General features: G+C 38.9%; 1 protein-coding gene across 1 annotated transcript in view; it reads left to right on the top strand.

The window, feature by feature from the left end:
* The window catches only part of LOC126237916 (serine proteinase stubble), a 771897-nt gene extending 752444 nt beyond the window's left edge, over positions 1-19453 (top strand). Inside the window, exons 9-10 of the mRNA XM_049947754.1 lie at positions 13742-13867; positions 18859-19453. Coding sequence (XP_049803711.1) covers positions 13742-13867; positions 18859-19017 — 285 coding nt within the window. The 3' untranslated portion in view covers positions 19018-19453. The remainder of the gene's footprint in view (positions 1-13741; positions 13868-18858) is intronic.
* Positions 19454-19679: the final 226 nt, after the last annotated feature.

Below are 19679 nucleotides of genomic sequence, written 5' to 3'. Positions count from 1 at the left end.
ATTACTCTGCTACATGCAGAGGAGAGAACGGTTAAGTGGAAAGACTACATTGATGGCCTCTACAAGGCGGAAGACTTGTTTGGTGACATGACTGAGGAATAAGTCAGAATCAATCCGGAAGACATAGTGAATCTAGTATTAGAGTCAGTTTAATAGAGCTTTGGAAGACTTGCAGTCAAATAAGAAGGTGGGACAGATGACATTACTTTGGGATTTCTGTGATCATTGGGTTGGGGGGGGGGGGGGGGGAGGGGGGGTGGGATGGGGAGTGGCAACCAAGAAACTGTTCAAGATGGTGTGTAGAATCTATGAGTCTAGAGACATTTCATCAGATGTTCAGGAAAACATCACCCACTCACCCATACCATCTCAAAGATAGTAAAAACAGATAAGTGTGAAAACTATAGTACAATATCAGCTGAATGGATCATGCATTGATATTGCTGAAAGAATAGTATATAGAAAAATGGAAAAGAAAATTGAGGATATGTTAGATGACGATCGGTTTGGCTTTCAGAATGGTATAGATACCAGAGAGCAGTTTTGAAGCTGTTTTTGTTAATGGTAGCAAGGCTTAAGAACAATCGAGACACATTTACAGGATCTTTTGTATCTAGAAAAAGTGTCTGACAGTTTAAAATGGAGCATGATGTTCACAATTTTAAGGAAAACAAGAGCAAACTATAGGGAAAGATGAATAATATACAACTTATACAAGAACAAAGAGGGAACAATAAGAATGGAAGACCAAGAATGAAGGGCTCAGATTAAAAATGGTGTACGACTGGGTTGCAGTCTTTCACCCCTATTGTTTAATCTATATTTCGAAAAAGCAATGACAGAAATAAAAGAAAGGTTCAAGACTCAGATTAAAATTTAACATAAAAAGTTATGAACAATAAGAATCACTGATGACACTGCTATCCTGAAACTGAAGAAGAAACACAGGACATGTATGGAAGGACATGTATGGAATTAACAGTGTAATGAAGATAACCTGAAGAAAGATGAGAGTAATGAGGGGTGGCAGAAATGAGATTAGCAATACACTTAACATCAAAATTGAGGGCCACTAAGTAGATCAAGTTAAGTAATTCCTTTACCTAGGAAGCAAAATAACATATGATGGGTTAAGCAAGGAAGACATGAAAAAGTAGCTTAGTGTAGGCAAAGAGGACATTCATGACCATGAGAAGTCTGCTAGTATGAAACACTGGCCTTATGCTCAAGAAGAAATTTCTGAGAATTTATGTTTGGGGCACAGTACTGTATTGTAGTGAAAGATGAACTGTGGCAAAATTGGAAAAGAAGAGAAACAAAGCAGTTGAGATGTAGTATTGTAGAATCATGCTGAAAATTAGATGGACTGATAAAATAAGTAATGTGGAGGTTCTCTGCATAACTGGATAAGAAAGGAACATACAGAAAACGCTGACAAGAAGGAGAGACAGGATTATAGGATATGTGTTAAGACATTAAGGAATAACTTCCATCATACTAGAGGCAACTGCAGAGGGCAGAAACTGTAGGGAAAGACAGATATTGAAATACATCTAAGAAATAACTGAGGACATAGTGTGTAAATACTTCTCAGAGATGGAGGGGTTAGCATAAATGAGGCATTTGTGGTGGGCTGCAACAAGCCAGTCAGAAGTCTGATGACTCAAAAACAAAAAAACAAAAAAAAAAAAACAAAAAAAATCAATATCATTGTCCAAATCAAACCGAGCAGGTGGTGCTGTGATAAGACACTAGACTCATATTTGGGAGGACTGTTATTCAAATCCCCAATCAGCCACCTGATTTAAGTTTTCTGTGGTTTCCATACATCACTTACAGTGAATTCCAGGATGGTCCTCTAAAAGGACAAGGCTCATTTCCTTGCCCATTCTGAATTTGTACTCCATCTGTAATGATTTTCTTACAGATCAACCTATTATCTGCAATATCTGGTTTTTATTAGCCAAATACTTCATTCCTTCTTTAAAATCATGTTTTTGTAAATCAAGAAATTTGTGCTTGTCTCATTTAGCCTGAGATAGTCAACAATTATCTCAATCACTTATCATAAATAGGTAACTATCACTTTTGTGTCTGCTGAAACTATGAAATGGTCATTCTTTCATTGTTGTGGTTCAGATACTACGCAGGGTATTCATTTTAATTGAAGATATTGAAAAGTCTCAAAAACTACACATTGGATCAAAAAAAAGTTATAATTACAACTTGTTTGTATTGGAAAATGGCTCTGAGCACTATGGGACTTAACATCTATGGTCATCAGTCCCCTAGAACTCAGAACTACTTAAACCTAATTAACCTAAGGACAGCACACAACACCCAGCCATCACGAGGCAGAGAAAATCCCTGACCCCGCCGGGAATCGAACCCGGGAACCCGGGCGTGAGAAGCGAGAACGCTACCGCACGACCATGAGATGCAGGCTGTTTGTATTGGAGGGGAACATCCAATGATACTGTTATAACCTTTAATCACCAATAATTTCGTGGATATTCAAACACACTCACTTACAAGGGAACCTCCCCATCGCACCCCCCTCAGATTTAGTTATAAGTTGGCACAATCGAAAGGCCTTGAAACACTGAACACAGATCAATCGAGAAAACAGGAAAAAGTTGTGTGGAACTATGGAAAAATAAACAAAATATACAAACTGAGTAGTCCATGTGCAAGATAGGCAATATCAAGGATAGTGGAAGCGCAAGAGCGCCGTGGTCCCGTGGTTAGCGTGAGCAGCTGCGGAGCGAGAGGTCCATGGTTCAAGTCCTACCTCAAGTGAAAATTTTAATTTTCAGACAGTCTGTCCGTCCGATGCAAGGTAACTGCGCCGTGGTATGGGGACGCTACACCTAAACAAACATTGAAACACACGTCAGTCGACAACAGCGCACGGAAGAGAGAGTATTCCTGCTAACGAGGATCCCTGGCTGGCAGTTGACTGTTCACTACTATGGACGAGAGTGCATTAAATACGTGAGATGTATTCCGTAGGCAATATGAATCCAGCAAATATAGCTCGCGACTTCAATAACAATAGCACGGTTTTGCGGTGCGGTCGCAAAACACAGACAGTAAACTTATTACAATGAACAGAGACGTCAATGAACAAACAGACAGATCATAGCTTTGTGAAAATTAAGAATGTAAAATTTTCACTCGAGCGAAGACTTGAACCAAGGCACTCTAGTTCCACAGTTGCTCACACTAACCACAGGACCACGGCGCTCGTGAGGTCAGCCTGCCCATGATACTGCATATCTTGCACATGGATTACTCAGTTTGTACTTTTGCTTCTTTTATTTCATAGTTCCACACAACTTCATCCTGTTTTCTCGATTGATCTGTGTTCAGTGTTTCAAGGCCTATCGACTGTGCCAACTCATAACTAAATCTGAGGGGGGTGCGATGGGGAGGTTCCCTTGTTAGAAACAATAGCTGGTTACATAATAGCACCTCAGTATCTCTCATTCGACTGCTGTGCCATGACATGCGGCCGGCGCCGTTCGTAGCTAGGTGGCACTCCCGCGCTCAGCCGAGTTGCGGAGCGCCTCTATCGCCGTTTGCGCGTACTGTCGTGGCGGCACTGTTAAATGTCGTGGCACTGTCACAACAGATACCATATTCAATCCCCCACCCCACTCCTTGTGTAGGTTGTGGTGGTGGTGGGGGGCAACTTTAACTTTGAAATCTTCAATGGGAAGCCATGTTTTTTATTACAACTTATGATTCCAAGGCAAATCTACATATGTTTTGTCTGAAGCATTTCTTCATTTTGCCACAGATACCATCATAATTTATGACACATTACTCAATGGCCCTTGAATATCCAATAGCACATAGGACTCCGCCTAAACATCTTTCATTGAAAGATCTCAAAAACTCACTTTGGATAAAAAAATTTATAATTCCAACTTGCTTGTCTCGGAGGGGGATATCCAATGATACCACACTCAATACACCACCCCACCAAGTGCATGGGTGGTTGTGGGGCAGCTTTGAAATCTTCAATGAGAGCCCCATTTTTAACTGCAGATTACAGTTCTGTGGTAAAATCTACATACACTACTGGCCATTAAAATTGCTACACCACTTAGATGATGTGCTACAGAAGCGAAATTTAACTGACAGGAAGAAGATGCTGTGATATGCAAATAATTAGCTTTTCAGAGCATTCACACAAGGTTGACGCCGGTGGCAACAACTACAACATGCTGACATGAGGAAAGTTTCCAACTGATTTCTCATACACAAACAGCAGTTGACCGGCATTGCCTGGTGAAACGTTGTTGTGATGCCTCGTGTATCATTCTTTCCAGTTAAACCATCAAGAATCATATGTAAAGTCTAAATATTTTGGTTTGAACATTCACACAACATTGAACACTAACTTAAATAACATATTCACTGGGATCTGATGATAATGCTTAACAGTTACAAGTAAAATTAAGTTGCAAATTCAAGAAACAGTACATCCTGAAAGAAGCATTATCATAGCTGATGACTACTGTGAAGTAAATATATAAATCAAAACAAGAAAAAAGAGTACACTGATGAAAGAAAGTGCCATGAAATATTGAAGACACTGATTTGGCAAGGGGAAGCTTCATCATGACATCATATGGCTGCATATGCCTACAGCTGTCATGATTATTTTTGTTCCAGTATTACATCTTTTTCTCTGTCTTCCCAACCCACCACCACCTGCCCCCCATCCCTGCCCCAGACAGTAATCTTAAACCATGTGATTTTTTCCCAACAGGGAGGACAATCAGAAAAGGACATTTCTTCCAAGGAATATTGTTGCAAATGTATGCTAAAACTAGAATTGGTGGCAACTTTTGAAATTGTACGAAAAGATTGGAGAAGTATGTTACTCTTAATGTTCCCTATATCAATGGGAAAATGACTGATTATACAATAAAAGTTTTGTCTTGTAAGCTTTAAATCTAGCTAACCACCGATAGAAGCTAGTAAATTTTCTGAATTTGCAATTCCTTTATTTACAATCAATAATGCTTATGTGATGACAGTAGTTAATTATTGTGAAGTGAACAGCCCAATTTATACAGAAACCGTGGTAGGCTGTTGAACTGTTGAGGAAGATGAAATCATCTGTTCAAATCTATAGCAAATGTGCTTAGCTGGAGACACAATAGTAAGACGGTGTAATTGGCACAGTTCAGTATTTAATATAGAAAGCAAAAAAAAGTATCTGTAAGTAGGAAAAACAAGAGTCAAATTGTAAGATGAACACATTTTAAGACAGTCCTCTTGCAGAATCAGCTACTTATTAAGCAGAAGAATCCACCCTGCCCCCACAAACTTCTTTGTTTTTGGAAACTACAAAACCAAGTAATGCTTATATAAACATTCACCTGTCACTGTTCCAGTGAAGGGTTGTGTAACTAGCTTTTAGTACTGAATGAGGTGAAAAAGACCCTCAAACATTGTCATTTGTAAGGTATTACAAAACTAATCCTGCATTAGGCAAATTGCCACATACTGTGTAATGAAGTGAAATGTGATGCTCATGTACAAATTTAATGGAATATATACTAAAATAATAAATAAACATAAAAATAGAGACTGATGATGGTCAAAGTACAGAGGATATAAAATGTTGACTGGCAATGCAAAGGAAAGCGTTTCTGAAGAAGAGAAATTTGTTAACATCGAGTATGGATTTAAGTGTCTGGAAGTCGTTTCTGAAAGTATTTGTATGGAGTGTAGCCATGTATGGAAGTGAAACATGGACGATAAATAGTTTAGACAAGAAGAGAATAGAAGCTTTCAAAATGTGGTGCTACAAAGAATGCTGAAGATTAGATGGGTAGGTCACATAACTAATGAGGAGGTGTTGAATAGTATTGGGGAGAAGAGAAGTTTGTGGCAAAACTTGACTAGAAGAAGGGATCGGTTGGTAGGACATGTTCTGAGACATCAAGGGATCACCAATTTAGTATTGGAGGGCAGCGTGGAGGGTAAAAATCATAGAGGGAGACCAAGAGATGAATACACCAAGCAGATTCAGAAGGATGTAGGTTGCAGTAGGTCCTGGGGGATGAAGAAGTTTTTGCACAGTATAGAGTAGCATGGAGAGCTGCATCAAACCAATCTCAGGACTGAAGACCACAACAACAACAGAGTTATATAAAACGTTGACCCAATGGAAAGGATAAAAGGCTGAGTCAGAATTAGGAGGATGGTAGAGGAAGGAAATTAGTTGTTGTTGTTGCTGCTGCTGTTGCTGTATAAAATAAGTGTTATGAAGTGTGACTGGTTGGTGATTGTAGTTTGTGTAGTTTGTGTTTCTTGAGACTGAGAAGTGTAAGTCCATAACTCACCATGGTTTTAGAAATCATCACTCACGCAAAACTCAGCTTGCCCTTTTCTCACATGATGTACTGTGAACTATGGATGAAGGACAACAGACATATTCCATATGTTATGGAATAAGTTCACAGATATGTGAGTAGCTTGAAGCCTTCTTAAGTAAGAGAACCCAGTATCTTATCCTCAATGACAAGTGTTCACCAGAGATGAGGGTATCGTCAGGAGCCCCAGGAAAGTATGATAAGACTGCTGTTGTTCTCTACATACATAAATGATTTGGCAAACAGGGTGGACAGCAATCTGCAATTGTTTGGTGATGATGCTGTGGTGTGCAGTAAGATGCCAAAGTTGAGTTACTGTAGGAAGATACAAGACAACTTGGACACAATTAATTTAGGTGTGACGAATGGCAGCTAACTCTAAATGTGGGAAGACGGAAGTTAATGCATTTTATCCATAGTCCATGCTGTCGAACTCCATGACTGTTCCTTTATAGGGTGTAGAAAAATAAGTTCTTTGACCACAGCTCACATGTTTGTATGTATAGTGTATTTCACATCATAATAGTGAAATATGAAGCTAATCTTGGTAAAACTGAAATATGGATGTGAAATGATAATAAGTGTGTAACTAAGTGGCAAAACTGTCACCACAGCATAACTGTAATAATGGTGCTTCATCTTTATTGATCTCCAACAGTATGAACATCTACATGAATGTATAAACACCTGAAGATTGGTGCAAGACCGAAACCAGTCGTGTGACAAATAAACAACCTTTTATTATGACTGGTAGCGGATATTTTTCTACACCCTAGTGAGTTAATGCATATGTGTAGGAAGAACAAATCTGTAATGTTCAGATGCACTATTACTAGTGTCTTCCTTGAGACAGTCAAGTTGTTTAAATATCTGGGTATAGCACTGCAAAATGATATGAAATGGAGCGAACATGTGAGGACTGTGGTAGGGAAGGTGAATGATCAGCTGTAGTTTACTGGGAGAATTTCAGGGAAGAGTGGTTCACCTTTAAAGGAGACTGTATACAGGATGCTGGTGTGACATATTCTTGAGTACTGCTTGAGTATTTGGGATCCGTACTAGGTTGGATTGAAGGAAGACAATGAATCAATTAACAGACGGGCTGCTGGATTTGTTACCAGTAGGTTTGAACAACATATAAGGGTTACAAAGATGCTTTGAGTATTCAAATGGAAATCCCTGGAGGGAAGGCAACATTCTTTTCGAGAAAAACTATTCAGAAAATTTAGAGAACTAACATTTGAAGCTGACTGCCAAAGGAATCTACTGATGCCAACATACATTTGGCTTAAGGACCATGAAGGTAAGACATGAGAAATAAGGGCTCATATGGAGGCAGAGAGGCCGTCATTTTTCTCTTGTTCTATTTGTGAGTAGAACAGGAAAGGAAATGACTAGTAATGGTTCAGGGCACCCTCTGCCATGCTTTGTACAGTGGCTTGTGAATATGTTTGTAGATGTAGATGTAGAAGTACATGCCTAAATACAAGCTTACTGCCTGACAAAAAAGTGAAGCCCATATGAGATATGGGTGGATGTCAGTGTAACTTCCTACGTGTACACACTGTTGGTGGGTATGTATATTATTAGAGAAGCAGTTCCCTGTGACAGGTAGTACAGCCACCAGAGTGTATTACTGTTGTTTGTATTTAGTCTTGTTACCAGGCGTGCTAGGTTATATGAGGAATATGAACAGTCTCAGATGTTCGATGATCACTGTGAAGGAGATAGAGGTGCCGTATGCATGCATGAAGTAGCATTATCAGCACATGAGAGAGTTTGAAAGCGGCCTCATCATGGATTTCCATTTGGCTAACTGGTCGAACTGTGCAGTATCCAGATTTGTGGGGTATTCAGATGTGACAATGGCCTAATGTATGGCTCCATGGGTATGTGAGGTCAAACACACTCATCATCAAGATTCCGGGTGACCGTGTCTGACCACTACAAGGGAGGATCAATATATTTTGCACCAAGCACAGTGCATCCCCTTCACATATGTGCCTGCCACCTGAGAACAAGTAATAGACGTCCTGCAACATGTCGTGTCATCCAGCTTCAGTGGTCGAAGACTAGAAGCAGCCAGACTAGGGAATTATTGTCCCGTACAGAGCCTGCTGTGAACACCACAACACAAACGGCTGAGTTTGGAGTGGTGGTGTGTCCAGGAAGCATGAACTGATGAGTGGCTTTGTGCTACGTTGAGAGATGGCTTGCAGTTTTGCATTACCCCAGATGATCATCGTCAGTGAGTATGGAAGCGACACGGTTAGAGATTCTGTTCTTCCAATCGTTAGGAGAGGCACAAAAGTAATTCTCCTAGGGCTGATTGTTACAACACATGCTCCATGGGCAGGAGCATTTATAAGTACTCAGGGCCTCATCTCAGAGAGGTGGTGGTGAGGGGAGCTGATGTCATGCACACTAGTACTCTGGAGGCAGAAGCAAACAGATTTGCCTCTGCCTGTTTAGATATTGTGGATGTGTAAATGTGACAGCAATAAAAAGCTCATTACAAGAAACATATCTGTTCAGTGACAGAGATGGAAGCCCACAGTGCCTGATGTGTCACAAAATGCTTGTTTCTGCAAAGAAATACAATTTACAGCATCATTACAACTGCCTTCATGCAATAGGCTATGACTGAATAGAAGGGTATGCTTGCAAGTAATTTGATTTCCAATTTCAAGGTCAACATACAAGAAGATTTTTAAGTTAAAACATATTGTGACTGAGGAGTATGTTTACTCATTTTAGGTAATACTGCTGAAGGAAACCTAAATGAAGCTGTAATTCATGCAAATTAGAAAGTATCTCCCATTGTAGCACTGACTGGCAAACCATTCTCTTTGAGACCTTGCATTAAATCATGTCTGGTAGCATTAGCAGGATGCATAGTTCCAAGGGAATTAGGAACTTCAAAGGCATTTGTCTCTCAAAACAAATGGTGTCCCATTGAATCCTTGACATGGGAGCTGATTTGGAGGCACAACTCAGGAATAGCACCCATAGTTTCACAGTTTTTCCTCTCACACTCTATGAGAGCACAGATATATCTGAATGTGCTCAATTTGCTGTCCTTTATGTAATGTGGATGTGCAAATGCATGTCATGGAGGAGCTGCTAGATATGGTACCACTGGATTACATGACAACAGGGCTCAAAATTTTTGAAGCTGTATGTTACTCGGCAGACAGCATGAATTTGCTGTGGGAAAACCTTCATTTTGTGGCTACAGCCAGTGTTCCACAAATGGCTGGCAAGATTTTGTCTCTCACTTAAAAAATAAATCTTAGAGTGACTTCGGAAAGGGCATATACAGTGTACAGTGTTTATTTCATCTGGAGGCATTGTGTGCTGAGACTGAGGAACTTTGTGATGTAATGGAAATTGTGGTGACCTGTGTGAATTCTGTACAAAGGTACAGTGTCAGCCATCATCAGTTCAAAGAGTCTGTTCATGATAATGAATCTGTATGTGGAGTTATGCCTTACCAGTGCATAGTTCAGTGTATAAGCATAAGTACGGTTCTTCAAGGTTCTTTTTCGCTTTCTGGTTGATATAAAAATGAACCTAAATGCACTGAATGCGTCATTACAGAGGGAAGATTTTTGATAGTACAAATGTAAGACAAACTCAGGACATTCAAAGATAAGTTCTGTTTATACGAAAGACAAATGAGGAACAGAAACCTTGATTCTATACCTTTACCTGCCCTGTTCCCATTTAAAACTACAAATGCATAATTAATCAGCTAATAGCTAGTTGTGGTTCCAAAAACTTAACTTTTAAGAGAAGGAATGTCAGTTGTTTGGTACTCCTTTTTCAGGTTACCTGATTCTGTGAGATCTAAAACTAGCTTGCAAAATTCAGCATTTTTAAAGGACATGTACTACAGTTGTTTAAATTTGTCTTAAAATGTAAAGACAGAAACATACAAAGTAACACAGGAATACAACTGTGATTATGTGCATGTTAAGATCAACATACGTATTATGAGGAGTTATTCTCTGAAATGACGAGAATTAAAAACAAAGACAGATAATTGCTTCAGGACCCTACAGTGAAGAGTATGCTGTGCATCACTGCAGTAAATCAGGTATCACCTGACAAAAGTGCACTTGTCTCCCAAAAGATCTGTAAATCAATCAATTTGTTGTTAGATGTGCAATGGATACTCATTAATTTGCTCTGTTCACCATTTCCACACAGCCAGTTCATCCCTTAGCAGCTGTTACATGTCCATGGCCCTCAGTTTTTTTACTCTGACTAATTTCATGTAGATTAAATTAGAGGGATTTCACATACAGCCATGCCTGAGGTAGGGTTTTGAGTGCAGCTGCAGTTTCTCGTCACATCAGGCCCCAGCCTGCCCCTTCACTTGTACACATGTTTGCTGCAGGCCAGGGCTGAGAGGTAGTGCCTCACAGGCAAGTGAACACTCTCCCCACCCCACTGGCAAGTGCTCAAGTTGGAACAGCCTGTCCTGGGATCAATGGTGTGGGGAACCATTGTATATGATTTCAGGTCACAGACAGTAATTTACTGAAGGAACTCTGGCAGTGCAACATTATGTCATGGACATCCTGTGTTCTAATGTGTTACCTCTATTGCAACATTCACAGGATACTGCTCATCCACATATGGCACATGTACCTGCGAACTGGTCCTAATAGAATGTGTGGAAAACTATCTTTGATGTCAACTCTGTTCCATTGCCAGTACCAAGGATATCAATACCAGTTGAAATATCTGTGGACCAACCTACCACAGGAGAAGACACAACAGTTTTATGACAAGTTCCCAACTGAAGCAATGCATGCATCCAGATCAGAGGGGGTGCAATCTCATACTGGAAAGTGGGCTCATACTGCTAAGTTCTTCATAAACTCTGCTTGATATTGTAATTGCTGAAATAGCATCACATGCCTCTCAAGTCATGAAGTTTGATTATGTTTTCTCCTTCTCTTCTGGGCACTTCATATAATATAATCAGTACATACTCATTTCATAAATAATATTTACATAAGGCACCCAGTTTCACAAAACTGCTGGGCCCCACACTGTACATGGCTGCTGAAAATAAACACCTATCAATGTAACCACGGTTTCGCTATACACACTGGCATAAATTTGCCCTCTTCGTCACAATTTCTCTCCCCAAAAGTGGCCCATAATAAGACAGTTCATTACGAAAACAAGAATAACTTGTGAATCTGAAGTTTAGAATACATTTTGTACAGTATTTAACACCTTTCTCACATCATTTTTTGCTGTGTAGCTAAGAAGGCAAAAAAATTAAAAGATTATTATGACAATATTTTACTGCGCATATAAGAAAGACACGTGAGGCAATACTGACCCTATGGCTTATTTTATAAGCTATATTAAGAAAAGGCAAACCTACATTTCTAGCATTTGTAGACTTAGAGAAAGCTTTTGGCAATGTTGACTGGAATACTCTCTTTCAAATTCTGAAGGTGGCAGGGGTAAAATAGAGAGAGCGAAAGGCTATTTACAATTTGTACAGAAACCAGATGGCAGTTATAAGAGTCAAGGGACATGAAAGAGAAGCAGTGGTTGGGAAGGGAGTGAGACAGGGGTGTAGCATCTCTCTGATGTTATTCAATCTGTATATTGAGCAAGCAGTGAAGGAAACAAAAGAAAAATTCGGAATAGGTATTAAAATCCATGGAGAAAAAATAAAAACTTTGGGGTTCGCCAATGACATAGTAATTCTGTCAGAGACAGCAAAGGACTTGGAAGAGCAGTTGAACAGAATGGACAGTGTCTTGAAAGGAGGATATAAGATGAACATCAACAAAAGCAAAACGAGGATAATGGAATGTAGTTGAGTTAACCCAGGTGATGCAGAGAGAATTAGATTAGGAAATGAGACACTTAAAGTAGTAAAGGAGTTTTTCTATTTGGGGAGAAAAATAACTGATGATGGTCGAAGTAGGGAGGATATAAAATGAAGACTGCCAATGACAAGGAAAGCGTTTCTGAAGAAGAGAAATTTGTTAACATCGAGTATAGATTTAAGTGTCAGGAAGCCATTTCTGAAAGTATTTGTATGGAGTGTAGCCATGTATGGAAGTGAAACATGGACGATAAATAGTTTGGACAAGAAGAGAATAGAAGCTTTTGAAATGTGGTGCTGCAGAAGAATGCTGAAGAGTAGGTGGGTAGATCACATAACTAATGAGGAGGTATTGAATAGAATTGGGGAGAAGAGAAATTTGTGGCACAACTTGACCAGAAGAAGGGATCAGTTGGTAGGACATGTTCTGAGGCATCAAGGGATCACCAATTTAGTATTGAAGGGCAGTGTGGAGGATAAAAATCGTAGAGGGAGACCAAGAGATGAATACACTAAGCAGATTCAGAAGGATGTAGGCTGCAGAACGTACTGGGAGATGTAGCAGCTTGCACTGGATAGAGTAGCATGGAGAGCTGCATCAAACCAGTCTCAGGACTGAAGACCACAACAACAACAACATAAAAAAGACATGAAACTGGGATGCATGAGAAGTGTAATCTGTAGTAAACACAATAATGTCCTTATCTACGACATTAAGAAGTGCAAGATTTCTCATGCATGGAATAAAAAGTTAACACTTTGGTCCACTTGCAGTAAATTTCTACACAAAAAAATCTATATACTCTATTGAAGGTTAAGATTTCTATTCTTGCCTGTTCATTCCTGTGGATTAATTTCGTTTTTATGTGGTACACTATGCAGCCCCTCAAAACTCTTCAGTTTGGTTCTGTTTCTCATAGTTATATTTCCAGATTGTGTCCTATCTTCATCTGATTAAGGCAGCATTTTTAGTTTTTATTCAATTTGTCCTTGCATTTATATCTCTTCCAAAACACTTCTGCTTCAGCTTTAACTGTTGGCATGAATTTTCACCATCTCTCTCAGTCCACACCATTTCTATTGCTGTATAATTCATGACAGTGCTGGATCATACAAGTCAAGAAGAATTTCTCGTGTCAGTTCTGTTCTTCTCAATCAAATGGACCTCATGCTCGTGTTCCATTTTTCATGTTTCCTTCTCAGATGATCCTCATCCTTGGATTCACTTGATGTAAACATTTCACCCTTCATAAAGGGCTATTTATTTTTGTTGAATTTTCTTACAACATGGATTACCTTTATCTGATGCTAGAAATGTTAGAAATCAACGTTCAGAATACACAAAAGTATTAGGCTACTGTGGCAAGCAGCTCTCATGAAATATTAGCATTTATACTTAAATTTTTCTTTAGCAATAGATAGAATAATATTGAAAGCAACATGTTGCAAATGTAATCACTATAATCAGATTTGTTTGTCACAGGTCTCAGTTCCAATTGTAAGCAACGACAAATGCAAGTCAATGTTTCTCCGTGCTGGTAGACATGAGTTCATTCCAGAAATATTCTTGTGTGCAGGCTACGAAAATGGTGGACAGGACTCCTGCCAGGTCAGTATACCATCCAACACTGTTACTGACATGAAGAACAAGGAAACAGGAATAAGCACCGTATATGAATTATTAACTGTACTATAGTGGTTTTATTTCTTGTTTTTTTTTCATATCTACCCTGTAAGAGTCTTCTTTCTACCATTTTTGTTCCAATATTTACATTATAAGCTAATGGGATTTATTTACTTTATTATCAGACAATAATCAAATGATGCCTCATCTTCATACATGTGGAGATGTTTCAGTATGATCAGAAACCTTCATTTGTGAAGAACGCAATCCTTTATTGAATTTTGTTACTTCTAAAAAAGTGAGAAATAACAGTAAAAGTGTGTTGACAGTGAATGTACTATGTTTAGAAACATTAATAGTAAATCTTCATTTTTGTTCATTACAATATATTAGTACTTCTAAGGGCATCAGATGAACAACACACTCCTCATTAACACAGTTTATTGTGTTTTCCGAGACCATGTTTTACTTTGTAGTTGTAGGTCAAATACATCTGAACTGATAATTTCATTATAATAATATGTAATATTTGTAACTGAAGAAACATATCCATTTCCACAGGCTCAGTTGAGATGTGATAGGGGATAGTGAGAAGTGACGATGGGTTAAAAGGAAAAACAATGAGAAGTGCAAGTAGGAACTGAAAGGAATGTGTGAAAGGAGATAGGGAAAAACTAAAGAGATAGGGAAAGATGAAAATACAATATACATAAGTTGAGGGAATTTTTGGTGGGGATGTCCATTGCAAAATGTAAGGAGCAGATGAGTGGGATTAATACAAACTTCACTGCCTAATATGGAGATACAACAACACACATGTATACAGTATGACAGCATATAGACGACTGATAACATCAAAGATTCTCCCCTTATGCAAACTCAACCACTGACCAAAGAGTTTAATTATCTTGCATTTGCATTACCAATGATGAGGTCCCAACATAGTCCACCACTTTACATCCCAAGTGGGCAAGTAGAGCACTGGGGGAGGAGGCGACCAGAGGTCACATCTGTGTATATCATGTTGCATAGGAGCACATGACCAACTATGCCATAGCTGGCTGCTATGCAGATCACAACTGGACTATATATTGGCAAGAGAGAAGAAAAAGTCTGATGTTGGGGAAAAACTCACATTTCCATACAGGTTATACTGGCTGAGGTGGGGCAGAAGCTGGTGAGGATAACCATAGCAGCATTCCCAGTCTGCATTGAGATCACCATGTTGCTGTGGGGGAATGCTGGGTTGCAGAAGTGATGGAGTAGTGGGTGCAGTTCCATCAGGCTCTGCTTGTTTGCTTAGAGGCAAGTGTTTTGTCCTGTGAGCCATGATAGTTAGGAACCTGTCAACTGATAATCTTGATGTAAAAGTGGCCAGTCTGATGCCACTGAGTAGATTGCAGCTGTGCAAAAACTGTCTGGAAATAAAACTGTTGTCAAACTTTCATTTCTCATGCTGTGCATTGACCAAGCAACTTGTTGTAGAAGGGATTCTATGTGCAGTTTTGTATTGATTACTGCTCTGTTGAATCGTCACATGTGAGTGCCAAAGGACGGGGGGATCACACCAGAAGGATACATGCACACTGCCAGAAGTACTCACCATACTGGCCTATGTCTGCAATGGAATAGATATTGCATCCTGTCTCATCTGTATGTGAGTGTCTGCTGCTGACTCTATGATGGTTTCTGTCTCATATCTGTGGATCATGCGGGAAGCTGCCTGTAGATTAGTGTCCTCTGCCGGCAACTGCATATGAAGTGGTGAACTACTGATGATGGAGTGTTCAGATTCTCTGCTACTAGTCTGTATAAGGGTTCCTCATGACAAATCTGGGGAGATGTGAGCAACAAAGGAAATACGTGCTGAAGAGCTGTTCTCAAACGACAGTGAACAAAAACTGCCATGAAAATTTTTCACATAGACGAAGATCTATGGCTTTGTGCACTGCAGGTGACAACATGAGAATCTTCTCACTTGGTTCGGCTGCCTGGGTCCTTCTTGAGCTTATGAATGCATTTGACTGGGCTGTGATCAATGTGGAAAGAGTGGTAAAATTACATGGGTTGCTGCTGTGTAGACATACAGTAGGTATGCGGAATATTGACTTGATGGTGTTTGGACACATTTAAGTTAGCACTAAAATCAATGAGAAGGTCAGAAGTCCACACACACTGTTCATGTACATGTGCATCATTACTGTAGTCCCTGCAATGGCATGACAGAATGTCGTTTTGTGTTTCACATATACTGTAGGCTGATCTGGGTACTGGAAAACATTATACAAAGCACCATGAGAGTCTCTTTCTTGTACCTGTTGTTCACAAGAGTACCAGTTGTGGGATGGCTCCATAGTCACAGTGAAGACAGTCAATCGGTGTACACTGATTAAGATGGAGTAGCTGTTGTTGTTCACTGCAAGATCACCACTGTGAGTATTCCTCGTGGAAATGCTCATAGTGAAATTCAGGGAGCAGATGGATGGAATTCACTGGAACTTCATTGCTTAATATGTAAATACAACAAGATGCATGTACACGATACAATAACATACAGCAGACCGACATCATCAAAAATACTCTCCTTGCAGAGACTCAACCACTGAGCAAAGATTCTTATTGATCTGCACTTTCTTTATCAATGGTAAGGTCCCCACAAAGTAGCAGAGAAACTAATGAAACCCTATTATTGAAAAAAAATCCAACAGTTGGGAAAATAGGGGGAAGAATGTATTTTTAACACTTGAGTGGGTGCGCCATTTTTTATAACATGAGCACGCATGTGGCGCATTTTGTACACATGTAATGAATAGTTGACTTTATGTTACCAAGGTAAACATATAAGAGCAAAATCATAGTTTAATCTTAGTTTAAGTAAAGAATGGTAAAACGGCATACATTATAAGAGCTAAATCACTGTTTACTTAAACAATAATCAAATAAATCTTATATCGCTCTGATGCCACATACAAGTGTTACCCCACAGTGATGACCCACTTGAAGCATTTAACTGCAGAACTGAAATAGATCCCTGCCAACTGCATATTTAATTACTAATTATCTCATAGATAACTGCCTCATTATGGGATTTTCTTGCATGGATCGCAAATTTTTTTCTGACTTAGGTTGCTGTTTATTCTAAGTTAATGCTGCTCATTTAAACTTATGACAACACAACTTATTACCCTGTTAACTGAAGCAATACTGAAGGAATAGGTATGGATTCACAATCGTAAAACAACAGTGGAACAGAACAAGAAAATGTTATTTGTGATTGGCACATTTTATACACAGGTGCACCTATTTGAGGGTTAATGGAGAGGAGTCCAGAATTATGTCAGGATGTGAGGAATTTTGCAGGGTAAATTATTGACTTTGGTATTGAGGGAAACTAATAGAGGGCAGAGGATCTAAATGGCCCATTTGGCTTTGCAGTTACTCAGATCCCTTGAACCATGTTGTGGAGTATACTCAGCAAACTGGGTGCTGGGTTTCTCAACTGTACATACTTCTATGTATACCCGTGTGCTCAGCCACTTTGGGTGTGCTCATTCCTATATGAAAAGCCCTGCAATGAATGCAAGTTAGTTATGAAACAACTTGAGTGGTTTCCCATCTCACTCTACCTTTGATATTGTAGAAAATACCAGTGGTGGGACTAGAGTAAGTAGTAGTCAGTGGGAGCATGGGGGCAGGTTTCATAGTGAGAATGATTGCAGGGGTAAGAATTTTGGGGCAAATATAATCATCATACACTTTCATAAGGATCTGATAGAGGTTAGGAGGGAAACACACAAAGCATCCATTGGGTAGTGCCTATCAGTCAGCATCTATGTCACGGATGTGGCTAATGCCTAAAAGGCAGTATCCATGCCATGGATATAACCAGCTTCTATACATCATACACTAAAATTAGATCAACATGACCTAACACCACTTCCACTGCCACCAGAGTGGGCTTCCACTAGCAATCAAATCTTACCCCCAGCTTTCAACTCTGTGATGCTTTGTTGCAAAAACTTGTAATCCAAACCTTGACTGTATCTAACATTCCAGCCTCACTACAGTGTAAATATTTTGTTGGTCCAGGATGGATTGACTGTGAGAACACACTCAAGTACCACCAGTTAGCTTGTATGTTTTGTCCAATATTCTATTACTGATGCCAAGCTTGCCCTTCTCTTTACCCTCCTTTATCCCAATTTTATATTCAGTTTCTCGTAGTGTAGATTTAATCTTTGACTTATACATTACCAACAGATTATTATTATGGGTCCTCCGATATTTGAATCATGGATAGTTACTGTCTATTCATTTCCTGTAATTTATGTCTTTCCATGTCTGGGATAGGGGCCAATTTTTCCTTCTATTTAGAAGCTGTGCCTATACCTTCAGCCCGATGAAAAAAATTAGAAAATTCTTAAATATTGACAGCCAGTCATAGTTCAATATTTTTGTGTGGCTTTTTATCCACTTATCCAGATTACTCTACTTAGGAGCCTTATCAGTGGATGCTTCTCGGTCACAAATTACATAGTATTCACTCTTTCTTATCACTTTAAAGGTAGGCTATTAACATATTAAAAATATAAACTTTTTTTCTAATTAAAGGAATTACATTTATCTGTTACTACCAAATAAGCAAACTGTCTTCATAATTTCCAAGCTACAGCTATGTGATAGAGACTCACTAATGTGTCTAATATGCACAATATTTGATTATAAGCAATAACAAATTTTATTGCAAGTAATGTGTTAACTGATTTTGTGAATCTTTGAAATGACACATAACATTAATGTGTAAGCACTTTGCAAAGATTATAAGCCATAAAAAATTGTGCTTTCTTCTCAAGTAGAAAACATAAGGCTGAAAAATTATTACTTGACTATTAGCAAACCACAATTATTTTGTATGCTCTGCTCACTTTTTTTATCACAATGAAACCCAGACATGCCAAAACAATTTCTGTTGACAGGGTGATTCTGGTGGCCCACTGCAAGTTCGTGGTAAAGATGGGCACTACTTTCTAGCAGGAATCATCAGTTGGGGCATCGGATGTGCTGAAGCCAACCTGCCTGGAGTTTGCACACGGATATCGAAATTTGTACCATGGATACTTGAAAATGTGACATAGTTCCTCATACTTGTTATTGAGCCAGCTTTCTTGAAAAATAACTCTGCCAGTACTGTGAAAGTTCCAGAAATATCATTGAATCACAGTCAGAACAGTAGACCATCAATGCAAAGGAAATCTGACACAACAACTATGATTAGGTTTAATGATGCAATTTACTTTTCATGGACTCATTGGACATTACCAAAAGTGATGAAGCATCATGCCACATGAACTGTCAATCTGTATTTTTGCTTTACACTGTTGGAAATGTGTCAACCACATAGTGTGAATGTTGTAACAAATGACCTCAGAGTAATTTGTGCTATGAATGTTTTGTGTAATGTATTATCTTTGAGTTAACACACAAAGGATTCAAATCAAATGATGGTCAAAACATAAAAGGAGAGAGACCATACTTGCTGCCCTAGGGAGAAAATATTTTTTAAAGCCAAAGACATAGCTTTTATTTACTTCTATTTATAAAAATAAAGTTTATTATACAATTTTTTATTGTTATTAATGTTTAATAACCCATAAAACACTATCCCTTTCATTTGCTTTTAACTGCTGACATTGAGCAATAGACGGAGAGAAAACAAAAATGATGTAAAATAAAAATACAAAAACTGAAGTCAAAAATATTATGTAAGTGACCTTAAAATTTGTATTACTGTGGAATA

Source organism: Schistocerca nitens, chromosome 1, assembly GCF_023898315.1.
Source record: "Schistocerca nitens isolate TAMUIC-IGC-003100 chromosome 1, iqSchNite1.1, whole genome shotgun sequence".
Lineage (NCBI taxonomy): Eukaryota > Metazoa > Arthropoda > Insecta > Orthoptera > Acrididae > Schistocerca > Schistocerca nitens.
Note: the sequence above shows the minus strand (reverse complement) of the source record. Positions and strands in the feature narration are given on the sequence as shown.